The sequence below is a fragment of the Mustela erminea genome, chromosome 10 (assembly GCF_009829155.1).
Source record: "Mustela erminea isolate mMusErm1 chromosome 10, mMusErm1.Pri, whole genome shotgun sequence".
Lineage (NCBI taxonomy): Eukaryota > Metazoa > Chordata > Mammalia > Carnivora > Mustelidae > Mustela > Mustela erminea.
This window is the reverse complement of record NC_045623.1, coordinates 86,856,557-86,875,049: the sequence shown is the minus strand read 5'-3', so window position 1 is coordinate 86,875,049 and position 18,493 is coordinate 86,856,557. Positions and strand designations below refer to the sequence as shown.

The 18,493-nt window shown below is 58.0% G+C and overlaps 1 protein-coding gene across 1 annotated transcript in view; it reads right to left on the bottom strand.

Moving 5' to 3' along the window:
* Positions 1-7,779: 7,779 nt before the first annotated feature.
* Positions 7,780-18,493, bottom strand: part of SDC3 (syndecan 3) — a 37,452-nt gene continuing 26,738 nt past the window's right edge. Inside the window, exons 2-5 of the mRNA XM_032361634.1 lie at positions 16,860-16,977; positions 14,591-15,204; positions 12,605-12,896; positions 7,780-11,787 (exon numbers count right to left, since the gene is read on the bottom strand). Of these exons, the coding sequence (XP_032217525.1) occupies positions 11,621-11,787; positions 12,605-12,896; positions 14,591-15,204; positions 16,860-16,977 (1,191 nt within the window). The 3' untranslated portion in view covers positions 7,780-11,620. The remainder of the gene's footprint in view (positions 11,788-12,604; positions 12,897-14,590; positions 15,205-16,859; positions 16,978-18,493) is intronic.

Genomic DNA, 18,493 nt, shown 5'->3' with positions numbered 1-18,493 from the left:
CCAGACTACACAGGCCCTGGGGAAGCCCTCCTGAAACTTGAGCAGCTGGGACCTTGCCTTGATGCCAAGAAACGGGTGTTGAGGGTCCCCTCCCGCGCTTCATCCCACATGCACATGCACACACACACACACACACACAAGCATGCACATGCACACACACACACACACACGCATGCACATGCACACACATACACGTGCACACACAAAGCTGCCACCAGGGAGCCCACAGGGCTTGGCAAACTTAGAGTGTGGGTTAGTACCATGGACAGCACGGGGCGGGCGCAGGCGGTGGGGGGGTGGCGGCGTGCCGAAGCGGGCTCTGGGTGCTGTTAAAATCCACGTGTGCATGCATGTCCTGGACATGCATGGATTTCATACAGCAAACATTGACTGAACACCTCCCTCATGCCCCACCCCTGCTAGGCATTATGGAAAATACCAGAAGGAAAGACATTGACTGTCATTGGTCCCCAAGGAGCTTATGGTCTGGTTGGGGACTTGATTGTCTCACCACCAATTTCCCACCTACCTCAGGGCAAGCTGCCAAACCATGTTTACAAAACCATAAATCTGTCCATATCGCTCCCTAAAAAGTTCCCAAGCAACGCCCACTCCCCACGCCGCCACCCTGCCTCGGGCCACCTTTGCTTATAAGCTAAGCCCTCACCACCCCCGTGAACCCTACACTCCAGCCTCACTTGCCTTCTGCCTGTCCCCAAACATCTTGGGGTGCTTTCTGCACACTTTCCCCCTCATTTAAGGAATGTTTCCCTTCTTCTTTTCCCAGGGAACTCCTATATAGCCTTCAAAACCCAAATATTTTCTCCTCCTGGAAGCTCCAAAATTCACTGTTCCCACCTTTGTACTCCCAGAGGCTTTTCCCATATCCCTGTCACCAGGCGTTATTGAACTCTGCTGTTCCGTGTGGCCCTCGTGTCGCACAGGAGCTAGCTGGGCTCTTCCGGGCTGGGTAGGAAAGGAGCGGCGGTTGCGAGGGCGCAGGAGCTTTCTAAGAACTCCAGCTGATCAACCATGGCTCCAGCAGTACTCATATTTGACAACTTCAGATTTCCTTGGAAGCCTAAAAATAATGTCAAAGCTACGCTTTTTACATAATTTTCACTGTAGAAACCTGCCTGCCTTGTCTTTGGGAAGAGAGAGCATTAATTTTTATACAGACCATACGCCTGGTAACTGTTGGAGTGTGGTTAAAGAAAACAGCCTCTAACAGCTCTAATGCAGACAGGAGGCTTAGCCCCGTTCCTTCCACATCAGGAATATTCTCAGGTATTTGATTCCACGTCTACATTCCTTGCCTCAGCCTGGGAGTTCCCTGAGGGCCAGGACTGTGTGTCTTTTAATTCCACATCCCTGATACCCAGCACAGTGGCCGGCACACAGGAGGCATCTCCCAATATTGTGAATGACAGATGAGAATGAATCATATGGGCTCGAGATCAGATGGCCCAGGTTCAAATCTTCCTTCCACCCTGTATTAGCTCTGTGATTGTATTTTGTTATTTTTTAAGATTTAATTTATTCATCTGAGAGACAGAGAGAGAGAGAGAGAGCATGAGCAGACGGGAGATGGAGAGGGAGAAGCAGACTCCCCACTAAGCAAGGAGCCCAACATGGGGCTCAATCCCAAGACCCTGAGATCATGACCTGAGCCAAAAGCAGAGGCTTAATCATCTGAGCCACCCAGGCGCCCCAGAGCTGTGATTTTAGACATATTTTAAAGAGGTCCCAATTTTCTCATCTGTAAAATGGGCATCTATCTATCTATCTCGTGAGGTTTTTATGACAGCTAAACAGAACACTATACAGAACAGGCCAAAAGCCTGGCCAATAGAAAATGTCCAATAAAGTTTCATTGAGTTTTTTTATTTGGTTTGGTTTTATTTAGAGAGAGGTGAGAGGAGGGGCAGAGGGAGAAGGAGACGGAGAGAATCCCAAGTAGACTCTGCGCTGAGCACAGAGCCTGAGGGGGTTTCCATCCCAAGATCCTGAGATCGTGACCTGAGCTGAAACCAAGAGCCAGACTCTTAACCAACTGAGCCACCCCAGTGCCCCAGGTTCATTGCTTTTCTCACACTGTTGTGATAAATTGTGTGGTTTATAGGCAAGCCCATTGGTGCTCAGAGAAAGGAGAGAGCACTGTGACAAGGAGTAACCCCAGACAACGTTGTTGGCTAATATCCACTAGCATTTACCGATAAGCATTTCCTCTGCACCATGTTATCAACTTAATTCAACCTCAGGCCCCTTCTGTGAGATGCGTTCTGTAACTATCCCCATTTTATCCACACAAAGAAACGGAGACACACGAGAGTCAAGAACTTCATTTATTACTTAGCCAGTAAGTAAAGGAGCCAGCATTCAAACCGGGACAGTGCGCCCCCGCTCTGTTTCCTGACTTGGCCCCGCACAGCTGACCTCAAGAAAAGCTGGACACCGAGCCATGAGACGGAGCCACCTGCGGTGAGTAGAAGGACCAAGAACTTTTCTGTTCACGCCGTTCCCGACAGCCAACTCAAGCTGCTGTCCCTTCCTCAGCGCTCCTGCTCCCGACCTCACTCGCCTGATGGTCTCCCTGAGGCCCGCCCTTCTCTCCATCCCCCACTCTTCCAGGTCCAAGCATTTTCCCGGCCGCCTCTTACTGAGTCCAACAATCGCAGGGAGGGGTGGTCAGAACAGGGCTTTGAAGGACACTCAGGAGTCTCCCAGGAGAAGGGGCGAGGGAGAGTCAAGTTTGACTGGACAGTTTCATGACCTGTGTCCCCAGCTTTATTGGAATCCATAAGCCTCAGTCTCCTCATCTGTAAACATGAGAGTAATAAGAGCATCTACGAGCTGTCAGGGTTTGGGTAAGGATTAAATGGATTTAGTCGGCTTTGGCTGCCATCACTAGATCCCACAGACCGTGTTTACCGGCTTAAACAAGAGACATTTGTTTTTTCACAGTCCTGGGGGCCGGAAGTCTGAGATCAGGAGCCCTCTTCCTGGTTTGCTGTGTCCTCACATGGCCTTCCTCTGCACTTACGGAGAGAAAGGGCTCTGACACTCGGATGTCTCTTAGAAGTAAAGACACCGATCCTGTCCATTTAGTGTCCCAGGGTTCCACGCTGGTGACCTCATCTAACTTCTATTGCTTCCTTAGAAGCCCCGTCTCTAAATCCAGTCCTCCTGGTGGTTAGAGCTCCCAGATATGGATTTGTGGGGGAGACCATTCTGTCTACAGCATAAAATAAGCTACTATGTGAAAAATTATTCTATTTCAATAAATACCTATATGGTCTGTATCACATGCCAGGTGCTGTTCTGAATTTCACACATATTCAAAAGTACTCAGGGCAGGCCAGGCACTTGCGGAGTGTTGTCCATGCGTCCTGGGGGCACTATGACTGGGAGAACCAACACTGTCGCTGTTGTGCACCTGCTGTGTGTCAGGCACTGTGGTGGGCACTTGGATCTGCCTGCCCTTTGGATCCCAACAAACCCCTTTAGTGGTCCCACTGTGCCCATTCTACAGAGGAAGAAGCCAAAGTTGGGTGCAGTGTGGGGGCACAGTAGCTTCCCGGGGACGGCCGGGAGGACTGGCTGAGGCTGGGCATAACCTACGTCTGTTTGTGCCAAGTCTGTGTCCTTTCCTCGCAGCCTTCTGGGGTGGTAAGGGTCCAGATTCCCAGCAAGACATGATAAAGGTCTAGACAAGGCCAGAGCCTTGCAAATGGAAGGAAATGATCAGATCCAATGTTCTTCAAAGTGGGAGAATTAATGCCCAGCCAGCCCACCTCCCGGGACCCACGTGACCAGTGAGCAAGGCTGAGAATTCCCCGGAAAGCTGAGACATGCTGCCCGCAGGGGAAGGGCCGTGTCTGCCCCTCTCTCTGGAGGAGGGTGGCCCCGCCACGTCAGCCCTCCTAACTGCACGTGAATTCTGTCTCCAGAGCCGCTCAGGGGTGTCAGTGTTCCCAACAGGGAAAGGGATGAGGCCCATGAAGGGAGTGGCCTCCTGGAAGTCGGCCACACGCAGCAGGGGGCGTGTGGCACCGTGGGAGCCCACAGTCCCCGCGGCAGGGACGGCAGGGAGGGCAGGCAGAGGCCAGGGCTCCGAGTCAGAAGACCCAGCTTTGCTCTTGCCGGTGGTGTGAACCCCGGTAAGTCCTCCTGCTCCCGGTGATTGATTGATTGATTGATTGATTTCCTTTTTAACATTTTTATTATGAAGAATTTAAAATTTAAACTTCAAGTAGATAAGATAATACAAGGAGCCCCCTTGTGCCCATAATCCAGCTTCTCCAGTTAGGAACCTAAATGCCCTGTTTCTCTCACCTGCGCCCTCCCCCGCTGCACTAGCTGTGAGCCCATCACAAACATCCTATCGCTTTATGTGCAAATACTTCAGTCTGCAGAAGGATAAAGACGCTTAAAAAAAAAAAAAAAGTGTTGGGGCGTGTGGGTGGCTCAGTTGTTGGGCGTCTGCCCTCGACTCAGATCATGATCCCAGGGTCTTGGGATCAAGCCCCGTGGCAGGCTCCCGGCTTGGTGGAAAGCCTGTTTCTCCCTCTCTCCTGGCTTGTGTTCCCTCTCTCTCTCTCTCTCTCTCTGTCAAATAAATAAATAAATAAAATCGTTCAAAAAATAATTAAATTAAATTAAATTAAAAAACAAAAGTGTAGGGCGCCTGGGTGGCTCAGTGGGTTAAGCCGCTGCCTTCGGCTCAGGTCATGATCTCAGGGTCCTGGGATCGAGTCCCGCATTGGGTTCTCTGCTCCGCGGGGAGCCTGCTTCCTCCTCTCTCTCTCTCTGCCTGCCTCTCTGCCTACTTGTGATCTCTCTGTGTCAAATGAATAAATAAAATCTTTTAAAAAAAAAAAAAAAAAAAAAAAAAAAAAACAAAAGTGTAGTATCCACCATCATGGCTAAGAACACTGACAACGATCCCCCCAACCTGCATCAGGCCCAGCCTTCGTCCTCCCTGAGTGCAAAGAAGGCTAGTGGGCTCCCAGCTCTGGCGGCGGCCAGCCTGGCCCCTCCGTCTGCCCGCAGCCCACCTGCAGGCTGGCAGAGTCAGGGTGGGTGGCCTGGGAAGCTGAGCGCGCTCTGTTCCTCCGGCAGCCTGGGCAGGCGGCTGTGACCTCTGGGGCTGAGGGAAACAATCCGCTATTCTTTCCCTTGCCCCCTCTGCTCATTGCCCATCCCTGAGCCATGCCCCCCACCCCGCCCAGAAAGACACCACCTCCCAGCACGTGCCCATCTGCACGTCCTCTGCGTACGATTCCAGTCACCTAGCTAGGACCCCATGGGCCCAGGGGCTGGAGTCCAAGTTCACACCAGAGCGGATACCGACGTATGGATTTCTACGCAGGGTCGGCGTCCTTCCCTCATTCAGGAGGCAGCACGCCAGGCGCTGCCCACCGTCGTAACAAGAATTGTGACCAGAACAGGAATGATAAGGGCCCACGGGGCACAGCACCTGCTCATGGCCACGCAGATTCTAAGCACCACCCATATGGGGCTGGTGCCACTACTGTCCCCATTTCCCAGGTGAGGAGACTGAGCACCAAGTGGGACATCCACCCAAGGACACTCAGCCGGCCTGCAGTAGGGCTGGGATTAAAGGTCTGCCTGCAGACCTGGAAGGCGCAGAGGGGGCCGAAAGTCCCTGGGACACTAGCTGCTTTCAATACAATCTCATGTCACTCCCACAAGTTTCCATGTACCCGCCTTGCTGCCCACACTTCTCTGTGAGAACACAGGCTCCGAGAGGCCAAGCAGCAGGCCCAAGAGCACACAGCTGGGTCCTCCGGACTCCAGGAGCGTTCTCGTCCCATGCTTCCAACCGAGGGGCACAGGCCAGCCACACGGGAGTCCAACCAGGAGGGTGAAGTAGAGTCCTGCCAAAGGGAGACAGCTCTAGGCTGTACGGATTCACTAAACGATGGAAGCGCCTTCCAAAAGCCTCCTAGATGAGGGGCTGTGTCCAGAGCCTGGCCTTTAATGGTGGCCAACCTACCCCTCACATCCCAGCAGGCTTCCAGCTGGGGCCAGATCTGATAAAAGCTTGAGGTAGCACAGGGCTGGTCGCTTCATACTTCCTATACTTTTTTTTTTAATGATAGATTTTTTTTTTAAGATTTTATTTATTTATTTGACAGACAGAGATCACAAGTAGGCAGAGAGACAGGCAGAGAGAGAGGAGGAAGCAGGCTCCCTGCTGAGCAGAGAGCCCGACTCGGGGCTCCATCCCAGGGCCCTGGGATCATGACCTGAGCCAAAGGCAGAGGCTTTAACCCGCTGAGCCACCCAGGTGCCCCACTCCCCATACTTTTTAAAAGATTTTGTATATTTATTCAAGAGAGAGAGAGCATGGAGGAGGAGGGGCAGAGAGAGAGGGAGCAGACTCCCTGCTGAGCAGGACCCCAGGATCATGACCCAAGTTGAAGGCAGATGTCCAACTGACTGAGCCATCCAGGCACCCCCCACTTCACCCCGTTATAGTTATGTGGTCCGAGGCTATGGGGGGATCCACTGTCTGAGGTCCCACAGCGAGGACCGAGGCCTTGGGACCCAGGCAGAACTGTCCAGCCGTGAAATGAATGGGCACGTGGGGTTGGAGGTCTTGGCTGAGGAGAAAAGACTCGCCCACCCATGACTTGGTCCTGAGACATTGGATATTTCCTCTCTCCCCAGCAGACTATACATGCTCTGAGGGCAGCGGGCCAGGTCTGTCCTGATGACATCTTGTCCCCCAGTTCCAAGTGCAGGGCCTGACACAGAGGAGGCCTCAAGAAACTTGAGTGAGGGAGGAGGGAAGGAATGGGTTGGAGTGGCACCCCAGAACTGCCCAGACCTGCGTGGGTATCATGATTTGAGAGGAGTAACTTTCTACAGGACATCTGTGGACCCTGGAGTGGTTTCCCTTGGAGGAGGGAAGTTCACAGCCATGACACTGTAACCCCGGGGCCACGCCATGGCCAGAGGGCAGAACCAGAGAAAGGCAACACTGGTGAGGTGAGTTTGGGCTAAAAACAAAAGACTTCTCAACAGGGAAAGTGACCCACTAGTCCCTGGGATACAGCAAACCACCTGTCACAGAGGTCTGAAGGCAGGGCCCGGCCCATGGCCCTCTCAGCTCTACGAACCTGTAAGCACAGGGGTCAGTCTGTGGTTCCAGGTCAGGGAACTAACCTGTCCTCTGCTGACGTTCTGCTCCGTTCCGGCTCTGTGCCGTACTCTTCCTCACGTAACCCTTACCCCATTCCATTTAGGGGATGGCCATTGTTATCACTGCTTTGCAGGTGAGACAGTTGAGGCTCAGAGAGCTCATAAGCAGCTTCTCCTGCATCAGAGGTAGGAAATGTCACTTGAGCTTAAAGCCGGGCCTACCGACCCCAGAGCCACCCAGGCTTGGTCCGTCCGATTCCTTGGTCCTTGAGACCAAGGTTCCAAGATTGTTTCTTTGTGGCCTGAAACCAGATCTTCCCCTGGGGGTGAACCACAGGCCCCCAGCACCACCACAGCGTGGCCCCCACCCAACCACAGCCCCCATCTGGCCTTACCACAGTCAGCTCTGTGGTTTCCCGAACACTCTCAACCAACAGCAGCTTTGACCATAATGGTTCCCGTGAGGAGTTGCCGGGCAATCTCCCTTGCTTGGTTCTCAATTCCCCCTGAAGGTGAGGGTAGCTCGGCCTGGGTAGGGGGCGGGGAGGGCACAGGCTGTCCCCCACCCCCAACAAAGCATCCATATTTATCTCACACTGACGACACTGCATCATTTCAGCTTAATTTTATTTCCTCTTATAAATGGGCACAGCACGGGAAGTGTTAAAAAACAAAAACAAAAAAACACAAACAAACAAACAAACAAACCAAAAAAAACCCAGAAACAAAAAACCCCAAACAGCTCCTTCACAAGGCTGGGCCAGGTAAGCACCCACGGTGGGTCAGGCACCTGGGTCTCTTTTTCCAGTCTTTTCCCTCCACTTCTCCTTAGAGATTTGGCCATGAACTCAGGACAGTTATGGTTAATAAACAGGTTATGGGGGAGAGAAAGGGCGGGGAAGGCCTGGGGGAGGGAAGGACACACTCCCGCCGGGTTCTCGGGGGGGTTCTGTACAGGAGAAAGGGCGCACAGGAGGGACACTGTCTTCAGGGGGCTCTCTGGAGCCACACTGCCTACGAAATATATTTACATGTATTTGCCACGCCGGGGTCGGGTGCACTGAGCTGCCGAGCAGGCGCCTGGTGGAGGCCGTAACCATCGGCCCTGAGCTGGCAACCCCAGGGCCCGGTCTTGGCGTCTCTGTAAATCTGTACAGTTTGTGGGCTTCTATTTACAGGCAGGAGGCCTGAGGAAGCAAGTCCAGGCTGCTGGCTGTCAGGAGAAACTCAGGCGAGCAGAGGAGGAGGTGGCCACTCCTGCCCCCACCTGAGAGGCCCAGCCGGGTCTGCATCCCATGCCCTGGGCCCAAGCCTGGAGGCCTGGACAGCTGGCTTGAACGACCCTTGTAGGGGGGGCGTCTGGCCTGAGCACCCCACGCCACTGTCCGCCGGTCTGTCTCATCCAGCCCTAGTTACCATGCAGCCGCCTACAGGGCTCAAGGGGACAAACCTTCCAGGAGACGCACCCCACTCTGGCCTCCTAAGGAAGCAGAGCCCGGGAGAGCCCAAACCCCACTTCTGGAGGCCCCAGGAGCTCTCCCTGGCAGCTGAGGCCCAGGCTCAAGCCACACCAGCTCCCTCCCCTTGGGAATTTGCCCCGCTTCCAGGAGATGCCAGGGCTCCCGCAGGACTCCCTCTCCCAACCACACTTGGGTTGACCAGACATGCCCCCCTTGCACCCAGGCTAGGGAGAGCCCCGGCTCCCACATTGCACCGAGGAGAGCTCCAGCTCATCCTCTGAACCGACCTCTCTCTTGGCCAGCCCTGCCCAAGCTGGGCCGGCTGGAGTGCATTTGGACCAGTCAGAATGTATTCAGTTTCATGAGGATAATGCCTGGGCCTTTGTCGTGGGTCCAGGGCTCCACGAACAAGGCCCTAAGCCCCTTCTCTCAAGTGCAAAGGACTGAGAGAAGAGGCCAGTGCTGGGAGGCAAAGCCCCAAGTTAGAAGCCAGCCCACAGGATGTGGGGAGTGAGGCCTGCTGGAGCCCGGCTAGACCCACGCAGGCCACTCCGAGCCCATTCTAGTCAGACCGAGCCCAGCTCACTCATCCTTGCCCGGCCCTACCCGATTATGGGCCCCGGCCCACACCAGGGTCTCCAACCCTGGGCCCACCATCCCTGGGTTCGTGTCCTCTCTCCTCCATGCTCCCTGGCTTCTCAGCCTTGGCCTGCCCAGGCCTCGTCACCAGAGCTGCAGGCCCCAAGACAGTAGCCTCCCCCCCCGGGGAGCAGGGTAGAGGGAGCCCGGGGTGTTGGTCTCGCCCTCCCCCTAGCCCTTCTGCTCTGGGGACAACAGAGGCCAGGTCACCTCACCTTAACAAATCATGGGCCCAGGGTGCCTCCCCTCACTCCTGCCACCTTCCAAGGCTGGCTTCCTCACAAGCTTCCAGGCCCTACCCAGGGTGACACTGGCTCTAAAAGACAGAGCCCTGACCTAGAAGTAGGATGGTAGCAAAAGATGGGGAGAAGTTCCCTGGAACCTCAGGTACCCCTCCTCCTCCCCCTGCATAAATCTGCTGCCAGGGAGTCGTGAAAAGGGAACAGAAATAAAAGCTGGGTTCCTGACTTTAATCCGGGCTGAAGGTGATGGGGGGGTGTGAGTGCCAGCCAACCACAACTCAGATCCCACCCCGTGGCCTGGTGAGCCCCCAACCAAGCACAGCCTCCCCAAAGGAGATGTGTGGCCCCACATTTAAAATATCTACAGAGGCAGCCCCCCACCCCCATAAGGGTAACAAAGAAGGGGGAGGCAGGCTGAGGCCTGCAGCACCCCGGCCTGGGGATGTGAGTCTGGATGGACTGTTCCCTGCTGGTGCGGCTCGTGCAACCACACCCAGGAGAACCAGCAGGTGGTCTGGCCAATGAGGGGGTCAGTGTGCACGGGGAGGGCCCCAGGGAGGGACCACGGTGGGACTGGAGAGGCCGGTGGGTGGGGGAGAGGGTGCAGGAGGCCCCGGGCAGCAGGGCCCACCCTCGCAGGCACTTTGGGGACTTGTGTCCTGGGAGGCAGAGTCAGCCCCTAGCTCAGAGCAGAAGGGGGACATGAGGAGACCAGGAGCCAGGCCACACGCCCCTCCCCGCCCAGGGCTTGTGGTCCTAGGAGACCCCAGCCCCCTCCCCAGCCTGGGGCCACATTCTAAGAACCAGCCTGCCCTCCTTAGCAAGGCTCCTGGCGAGCAGGGGTGCTGGCCCTGGACTAACCCCCTGGCGAGTGATAGCGGGAAGGGGGGCGAGCTTCCCAGGTGTGCAGGGCCCCGGGGGGCTTGTGGCCACATACCCACCGTGCCACCCTTTATTCCAGGGTGTGAGCTTGGGGCCGTGTGGGGCGAGCCTGGGCATCCACATGGGGTTGTGTCTGACGGGTCAGGGTCGCGGGCAGTGTGGTTGGTGTTGGTGTCGTGGTGAAGGACTGAGTGTGACAGGGCAACTCAGGGGACCCAATATGGGCTGACTGCTCCAGCTTGCCTCCACCATCTCCAGGGAACCTGAAAGCTGGAGACAACACGCGTGGTGCCACAGTGTATGTTGGGGAGAGGGGCAGGCCGCACGGTCACCATCAGGTTATGGCATCTGGTGACTCCCATCGTCATAAGCCCTAGGGGACTGTGAGAGACACGGGAGAATCAGCGTCTTTGGAAGAACGTGCGTGTCTGTGACAGGTCTGCACAGGGCAGCAGGATCGAGTAGGCTTCTGTCACTGCGTGCCTGTGTGACATGATGTGACCGTGCAGGAGATGGTGTCTGGGCAGAGCCCACTGGCAAGAGGGCAGTCTGAGTAGCCCCGCCTGTCCTTGCCAGGGGCCCCCAGGGTACTCTCAGGAAGTCAGTTCCTCGGGGGCAGATGGGGACGAAGGGGAGGCCTGTGGTATGGGCATACAGGGCAGGGTGAGGGGAGAAAGACCCCACAGCCCCAGAGAGGCTAGGACAGAACAGGCTGGTGGCAACGGGTACCCTCTCTCCCTGGCAGAGAGGAGCCCTGGGACAGTGGCAAGAGGCTGCCGCTTCTTAGTGATTTTAAGGGCTGATCCGGCCCAGTGCTCGTCCTGGAAACCGGCCCGAGCGCCTGTCAGGCTCCAGAAGGAGACGTGGGCCAGCCCCGTGGGGCCGGGGTGGGGCTCGAGCCCCTGTCAAGCCCCGCCCCTCCTGCCGGCAGCCAATCCGCAGCCTCCTTCCTCCTGTCCGTCTGACACAAGGTCCCGCTGCAGGCCGATGGGAAGGAGGAAACGAGAGATGAGCTCGTAAGGGCACAGTCAGGGCCGATGGCGCTGCCCCCTGCCCCTCGGGTGAGGGCTCTGTGAGGCTGGCAGTCTGGGCAGACCTCAGGAGGGCGGGCAGAGATGAACTGAGGCCGGGCTCCCTTCCAGGCCCAGTCCTGGGCCAGGGCTGGTAGGGCCGGGCCGGGGGCTAGGCAGGGGGCGCTGCTGAGCTGCGGGAGGCACTGTGGCTCCGCTAGGCGTAGAACTCCTCCTGCTTGTCGGGCTTCTGGTACGTGACGCTCGCCTGCTTGGGCTCCTCCAAGGTGTAGCTTCCCTCGTCCTTCTTTTTCATGCGGTAGATGAGTAAGGTGACCAGGAAGGCAGCGAACAGGGCGCCCACCACCCCACCTACAATCACAGCTGTGGAGGAAGAAGGCAGAGGTCAAGGGCTGAAGACAGGGCGGGTGGAGCTTTGGGCCTGGGGAGGGGGGCCCAGAGCCTTGAATCTGAGGCTGGGGGCCGGGCCTCACAGCTGCTTGCTCGGGCCTGGCTCCCTTCCAGGCGCCTGCCTGCGCACTCAAAACCCCACACACGCTCCAAGAGAGTGTGAGACGCCACCAGTCATGGACGAGCCCACATTTTATAGACGTTAGGAGAGCAAAAAACTGCGGCAGCTGAACTATGATACATCCCAACTATGGAAGGGCCCAGAGCTTACTTTTAAAAAAAAGTAATAAAAAGTTAACTTAGGAGCAGATGTGCAGTGAGAACCGGTGAAGAGCAGAATGACACTCCCCCCTCCCTTATATGGACGAGGACAAGGGAAGCTGGAGAGCTGGAAGACCCGCACCAGGGCCATGCGGCTCCTGAGCGGGGAGCAGAGTCTGGAACACGAGTCCAGAGACTGTAGACTCAGCCAAGGCAGGTCCTTGGGGCGTCAAGGCTGGGGGCAGGTCAAGCCAAAGGATAGAGTCAGAGATCAGGGCTCAAGGACCAAGGCCCAGAAGGGTCAACCAGCACGGCCCAGGGAAGCAAGCATCAAGGTCAGACCCTGGGACAGGGGAAGGTCAAAGGACGACCTAGAGGGTGGGTCTGGGGGCTGAGTCCCCACCTTTCCCTCCCTAGGAAACGGGGCTCCTAGAAACCCACACCCAGACCTCTTCTTGGGTTCCTAGAGGTCAAACTGAGGCTGGACCAGCTGCCTCACTCTGGGCTCTTCCTGGGCCCCAAGCCTCACCTACGAGCACCTCCTTCCGCTCCAGGATGCTTCTCTGGGGCAGCTGAGCCGCTGAGCTGCCTGAGTCGATGGCGTTGTCCAGGAGGCCGGGGCCTGGGCGTGCACCCTTGGGCAGCGCCCCAGGTGGAGCTGATGGCTTGGCGGCGGCCCCACCCACAGCCACCACCTCATTGGCTGTGTCTGGCTGTGTGGTCTCCTCCTCTGGCAGCTCAAAGTCCCCGCTGGGCCCCCCACTCACAGGCACCTCAGGCTCATCCCGGATCGTGGTCAGGACGGACTCCGGAGTTGGGGTCTGTGGGGAGCGTGGCATGAGCCCGGGAGCTGGGCCTCTCCACCCACCCTCCCCGCAGCCCACCCTCCTCCCCCACACACGACCCCCCCATCCTCAGTAGGCCTGACATTTATGAAGCACTCGCCACGTGCCAGGCACGGTGCTAAAACACGTTATAGGCATTTGTCCCTCACGACATCTCCCAAAGGAGATATTATTGCCCCTAATTTACAGAGCTGAAAAAAGGCTCAGAGAAGCAAAGTGACTTGCCAAGGACACACAGCTAGGAAGCAGTGGAAACAGAACAAAAATCCCGCTGTCTCCAGCTCCCTTGGCTGTGTCTGTGACCACCACACTACCCTGCCTCTCTCCCCAAGCCACATCCTGTCCCCAGCCCTCTGTCCCATCTCCCTCTTGCCGCCATAGTGATCATCCTTGGGGGACTGTGTCAAACTGCTGTCTGGGGGCTGCTCGAAGCAGCCTGGGCCACCGCCCGTGTACCTGGGGCAGAGGGAGTACCTCGGCCTGGGGGTGGAAGGGTCAGCACAAGAGCACCCCTGCAGGGCACCATGCCCCCTGGAGGTGTGTCCGGGAGAGCAGCCCAGGGGCTCCCACTGTGTGGAAGCAGGACCAGGGCTCAGATGTCCCCCGGGTAAGTGAGGAGAGCTGGGCCTGGTGTCCTGCTTTCTCTACCCTTCCTGCCTAGCTGAAACCATGGGACACCAGGATGCCCCGGGAGTTGAGGGGTGCTGAGGGCAAGGCTCGCATCCAGCTGGGGCTGGCCTGGACCTGCCAGCAGCTCAGGCCCCTAAAGGCCCTCTTCTGCTTGACAAAGGGCTTCTGTACCTGGGTTGGAGCTGCAACCTCCCCCCCGCCCCCCCGCCCCCCCCCGCCCCACGTGCCCCTGGTACCCAGCAGGGACCTGGCGACTTCTCCCAATTCCTTGATCCTCTGCATCCCCACCTCCCTGACATCTTCACCCTCTTCCCCTGAACCCTTTATCCCCCACCCCTAACTGTTCCCCACCAACACACGCGCGCACCCCAGCCTATTGCAGGTCTCAGATCCCAACCTGGCAGTGACCCACTAAGCCGCCTCTGTCACAGGAGGAAGAGGCAGTGCCGCCCCGAGGGACAGGTGTGGGTGCGGGCTGAGGGCTGGCAGGGGGCCCCCGGGCAACAGGCTGCACGCGTGGACTACAGGTTCTCCTCTCCCGCAGTCTCCCTCTCAGTCACCCTCAGACTAACAGCGACAGCGACAGTGGTGACAATGACAGCAGGGAAACTTCTGGTGGGTTTACTACTGCCAGGCACTGTTCCAGGCACTGGACAATTCCCACCATGCTACTGTTCGCATCCTACTGTTTGCTCCTCCTGGCAGATGAGGGAACAGGGAACAGATGTACAGAGAGGACTGGTGACTTCCTGAGGTCATGGGGCTCCCAAGGGCAGTGGGAGAACCCCACGCCGCAATGCTCACCTCAACCCGCAGGCCCCTGGCCCTCCCCGCTGCCGCCACGCTTCACCCACTCCTTTCCCCATCCATATCTGGTCCCAGTATCCTGGTCTCCTTTCCATCCCCGGCCCCTTGACCTCTGTCCCCATCCCGGGACTCACTCTCAGCCTCAGCCCTCTGGCCTCATGCCTCTCTCACCCTCTCCATCCCCAAACCCTCCCCCCAGGCCCTGACCCTCCCTCCTCTCCCCACCTGCTCACCTGAGCCACCTCCGTGGGTCCAGGGGCAGTGGTCCCCAGGGGCAAGGTGCTCTTCTCGGGGATGTCAGGCTCCTGGGTGGTAGCTGGCCTGGGAAGGGCCCTTGGCCTGGAGGTAGCTGTGCTGACCATCCTAGGTGTCGGGGCCTCTGTGTCCAAGACAGCCACCGTGGTGGGAGGTGCAGGTGCCGCTGGAGTGGTGGCCCGGGCCGTGACTGCCGTGGTCAATGGAAGAGGCAGAAGCCTCCGCACACCGGTGGTCCTTATGACGGAGGTGGTGGCCGTGGAAGGGGGGGCCGCGGGGAGGCTGGGGGCGGCAGTGGCCACCGTGGCAGGCACCGTGGCCACAGTTAGGGCCCCCGCAGTCGTAGCAGCTGTGGTAGCCGTGGGAGTGGAGATGGTCGTGGCTCTCTGGCTGGGTTCTTCTGGTACCTCTGTCACCACGGGGGGGCTAGTGGCTGGCTCTGGGGTGGGGTGCCCAGAAGGGAGCTCTTCCAACGGGGTGCCCACAGGCTGGATGTCCACGGTGGGCAGCACTGCGGGCGTGGTCGACACCGCCATGGCCACGTCTGGGCTGAACCGCATGGCTGTCTCAATGCCCGACTCCTGCTCAAAGTCTGAGGGGGCAGGGGAGAGGAGAGAGCTAGGGAGCTGGGTGCTCACGAGGGGTTCGAGGGTCCCAGGTAAGCAATGGCCATCAAATTGGCGGGGTGGGGGGGGCTCCCAACCCTCACGTTACTTAATTTTCCCGGGACAAGATGACGGAAAGAGGGAAGGCACAACCTGGCCAAAGGTTACTAGTCGGCTGGTGGCTATTCCCTAAGTCCTCTCTGCCTGGCCAAAATTTCTTCTAGGGGGGCACCTCTTCTAGGAAGGCTTTTCGGATTATTCCCAAACCACCCAGCCTGGACCTTCTGGCAGGCTGAACCCAGACCAGTGGCAATTAAATCCCTACAGGGCGTTTAGCCCTTGCTAAAGACTGGGGGCCAGCAGGGAGTGGCATTCTGGAAAAAGCCAGACCTGGGTACCCCTACCATGAGCATGGTGGGGTGGGCACAGCCACAGCTCCCCCAGAGGCTCAGGCCACAGGGAGACAGCAAGGAGGAGAAGGCGCCCCTCCTGCAGGGGAATCCCAGGGCAACCTGGCTGTCTCTGAGCCAGGACACATGAAGGGGCCCGGGAGGAAATGAGGAGAAACTAACAAAAAGAAGGGGTGCCTGACCAGACAGAGACAGGAAGGGTAGAGAGTGGCCGGAGAGATTCAGGAGAGTCATGACCCACAGAGGTGGATTTTACCAAGATTAACTTGCAAGAGGCTTACGCGGAGGAAGCAAAAGCAGGGAAACCTGAGGCAGGGGACCACGGGAGACCGGGGCCATGGCTCGCAGACTTCCTACATCCCAGCGGGCAGTCCTTTCCCCTCCCTGGGCCCAGTCTCAGCACGGACTCCTTTTTGTTTTTTAAATAATCTCTACACCCAGTGTGAGGCTCAAACTCACAACCCCGGATCAAGAGGCACAGGTATCACCAACCAAGCCATCCGGGCACCCTGAGCACACAGCCCTTTTCACCACCATTTCCTGAGCTCCTTTTCTGTTCCAGGCCCTGACATCTTATGCTGAAGCCTTCCAGAGGCTCTGAGAAGAAGGCATATTTAGTCTCATCATTCCCAGGTGAGAACACAGGGCCCCAGTGAGGGGGAGAGGCTGCAGCAGGTACGGCCACTGGGTGGCAAAGCCGGGATTCGAACTCAGGTCCTCCCTCCCCTCGCACCACTCTGTTGGCCTTCCCCAGGGCCAGGCCACAGAACCGGACTCCCAGGCACAGTGGAGGCCTCTGCCCCTTTCCGTCGCACCCTGAAACTGCCCTGGGCCCCCGGTGATTGGATGGGAGATGCACCTGACCCAAGCGGAGTCAGCCCAGTGATCTCGCTGAGGATAGGCCCCTGCAACCCAGATGAGGCTACTACATCCCTGCAAGAGGTCAGGACAGTACTGTTCCCTGGGTCACTGAGGAGCATCATGACCCCAGACAGGGGTGGGAGGTCTGCAGAGTCACAAGCAGGGCTTGCAGAATGCAAGCAGAACAGTGGGGAGTGGGCAGTCCTGAGCTCTGAGGTCTCAAGGCCCTGGTTCCAGCCCCAGGAGGACGTTCTGCCCTTCCGGGGCCTGGGGTCCGGGAGCTTCCCCTGCCTGACCTCCCCTTTCCCCCACCCCACATGGAAGTGGAGGGCATGGCCCACACATGGGGAAGAGGTGGGGGTGGTACTTACAACCCGAGCCCGACCCTGAGTAGAGGTCATCCAGCTCATCGTCGGGGAAGGAGTCGTCATCCCCAGAGCCCTCGAGGTCCACGGGCCTCTCGAAGTTCTCGCTGCGCCAGCGCTGAGCCTAGGGAGGGTAGGGACAGGCAGAGAGCTCAGTACCTGAGGCCAGCAGCCTGGGTGGGCCCGGAGGGACAAGAGACACGCTCAGGGGCCAAGTGACAATGAGGGACAGCATTGGGTGTGGCCACTCCATGGGCAAACAGAGCCAGGAGGGCCTGATTATCACTTCCCACCCCCGCCCCGAGGGGCCAGGGTAGCAGCCCCATCTTCCTGCCAGTTGGCCACCACTGGGGACCGGGCCACTCCCCCACGCCCTGATCAGAACTGCAGGGGTGGCAGAGCTGGGCTGAGAGCCAGAAGGCTGGCTGTGAGTCCGGCTCCAGCACTCACCGTGTGGGTAACCTGGGGAGTTATTTGGTCTCTCCCTGCCTCAGTTTACTCATTACACATAAGCAAACAGTGCCCACCTTCTTGGGATGCTGTGAGCATGCAGCGGGCTAACGCGGGTGTGAGCACGCAGCGGGCTAAGTGGGTTTGAGCACGCAGAGTGGGCTAACGCGGGTGTGAGCACGCAGAGTGGGCTTACGCGGGTGTGAGCACACAGAGTGGGCTAACGCGGGTGTGAGTACACAGCGGGCTAACGTGGGTGTAAGCACACACTGGGCTAACGTGGGTGTGAGTACACAGCAGGCTAATGTGGGTGTGAGCACACAGCGGGCTAACGTGGTTGTGAGCACACAGCGGGCTAACGTGGGTGTGAGCACACAGTGAGCTAATGCGGGTGTGAGCACGCAGAGTGGGCTAACACAGGTGTGAGCACGCAGCGGGCTAACACAGGGGCAGCGTCAAGCACCTGTTGCACAGGGTAGCCTGACTCTCAGTGTGGCTGCTGTCATCAGAGCCACCCTCAAAGTGCCTGTCACAGACAGCCCACCCAGTCCTCAAGAGCAGAGACGGGCCGCCATTCCACAGACGAGGGAGCTGAGGCCCACACGGCCGCCCCCAGTCAGTCACCAGATAGCACATGACACAGTGAGGTTCAGACCCTGCTGGGGACCCGAAGTTTGAGACCCCACAATCCCAAAGGCAGTGCAATTAGTCCCATCACACAGACATGGGGTTTGGGGAGATTTGGGGCTTTGAGAGGGAAGTACCTTGGGTAAGGGTGGCTGAGGCAGGGGTGGGGAGAGAGGGGAGTGCCGGCTCTAGCCCTGGCCCTGGCCCTTCCCCAAAACAAGAAGTTGGCACACCTTTCCACAAAGGATCTCAATGCCTGTGTTAGCTCAGGGCCCCAAGGCCACTTCCACTTCCACAGGGTCAGAAGGGGTAAGAGGGATTTCTCGAAGGGTCCAGCTCACCTGGCCTAAGACTCCTCCTGGTGTCAGAACCTGAGGAGGCCCGGAGCTGGGGCCGTCCCTCCCCACTGCAACCCTGCACAGTGTGAGAGCCAGCGCAAGGGCAAGCAAAGCAGGAGGGCCCCCCCACACCCCCAGGGGCAGGCCCCACCTTCTGCCATACCTTTGACCCCGATTCCAGGCTGGGCCCAGGCAGTCCCTACCCCCAGGGAGATCGCCCAAGCA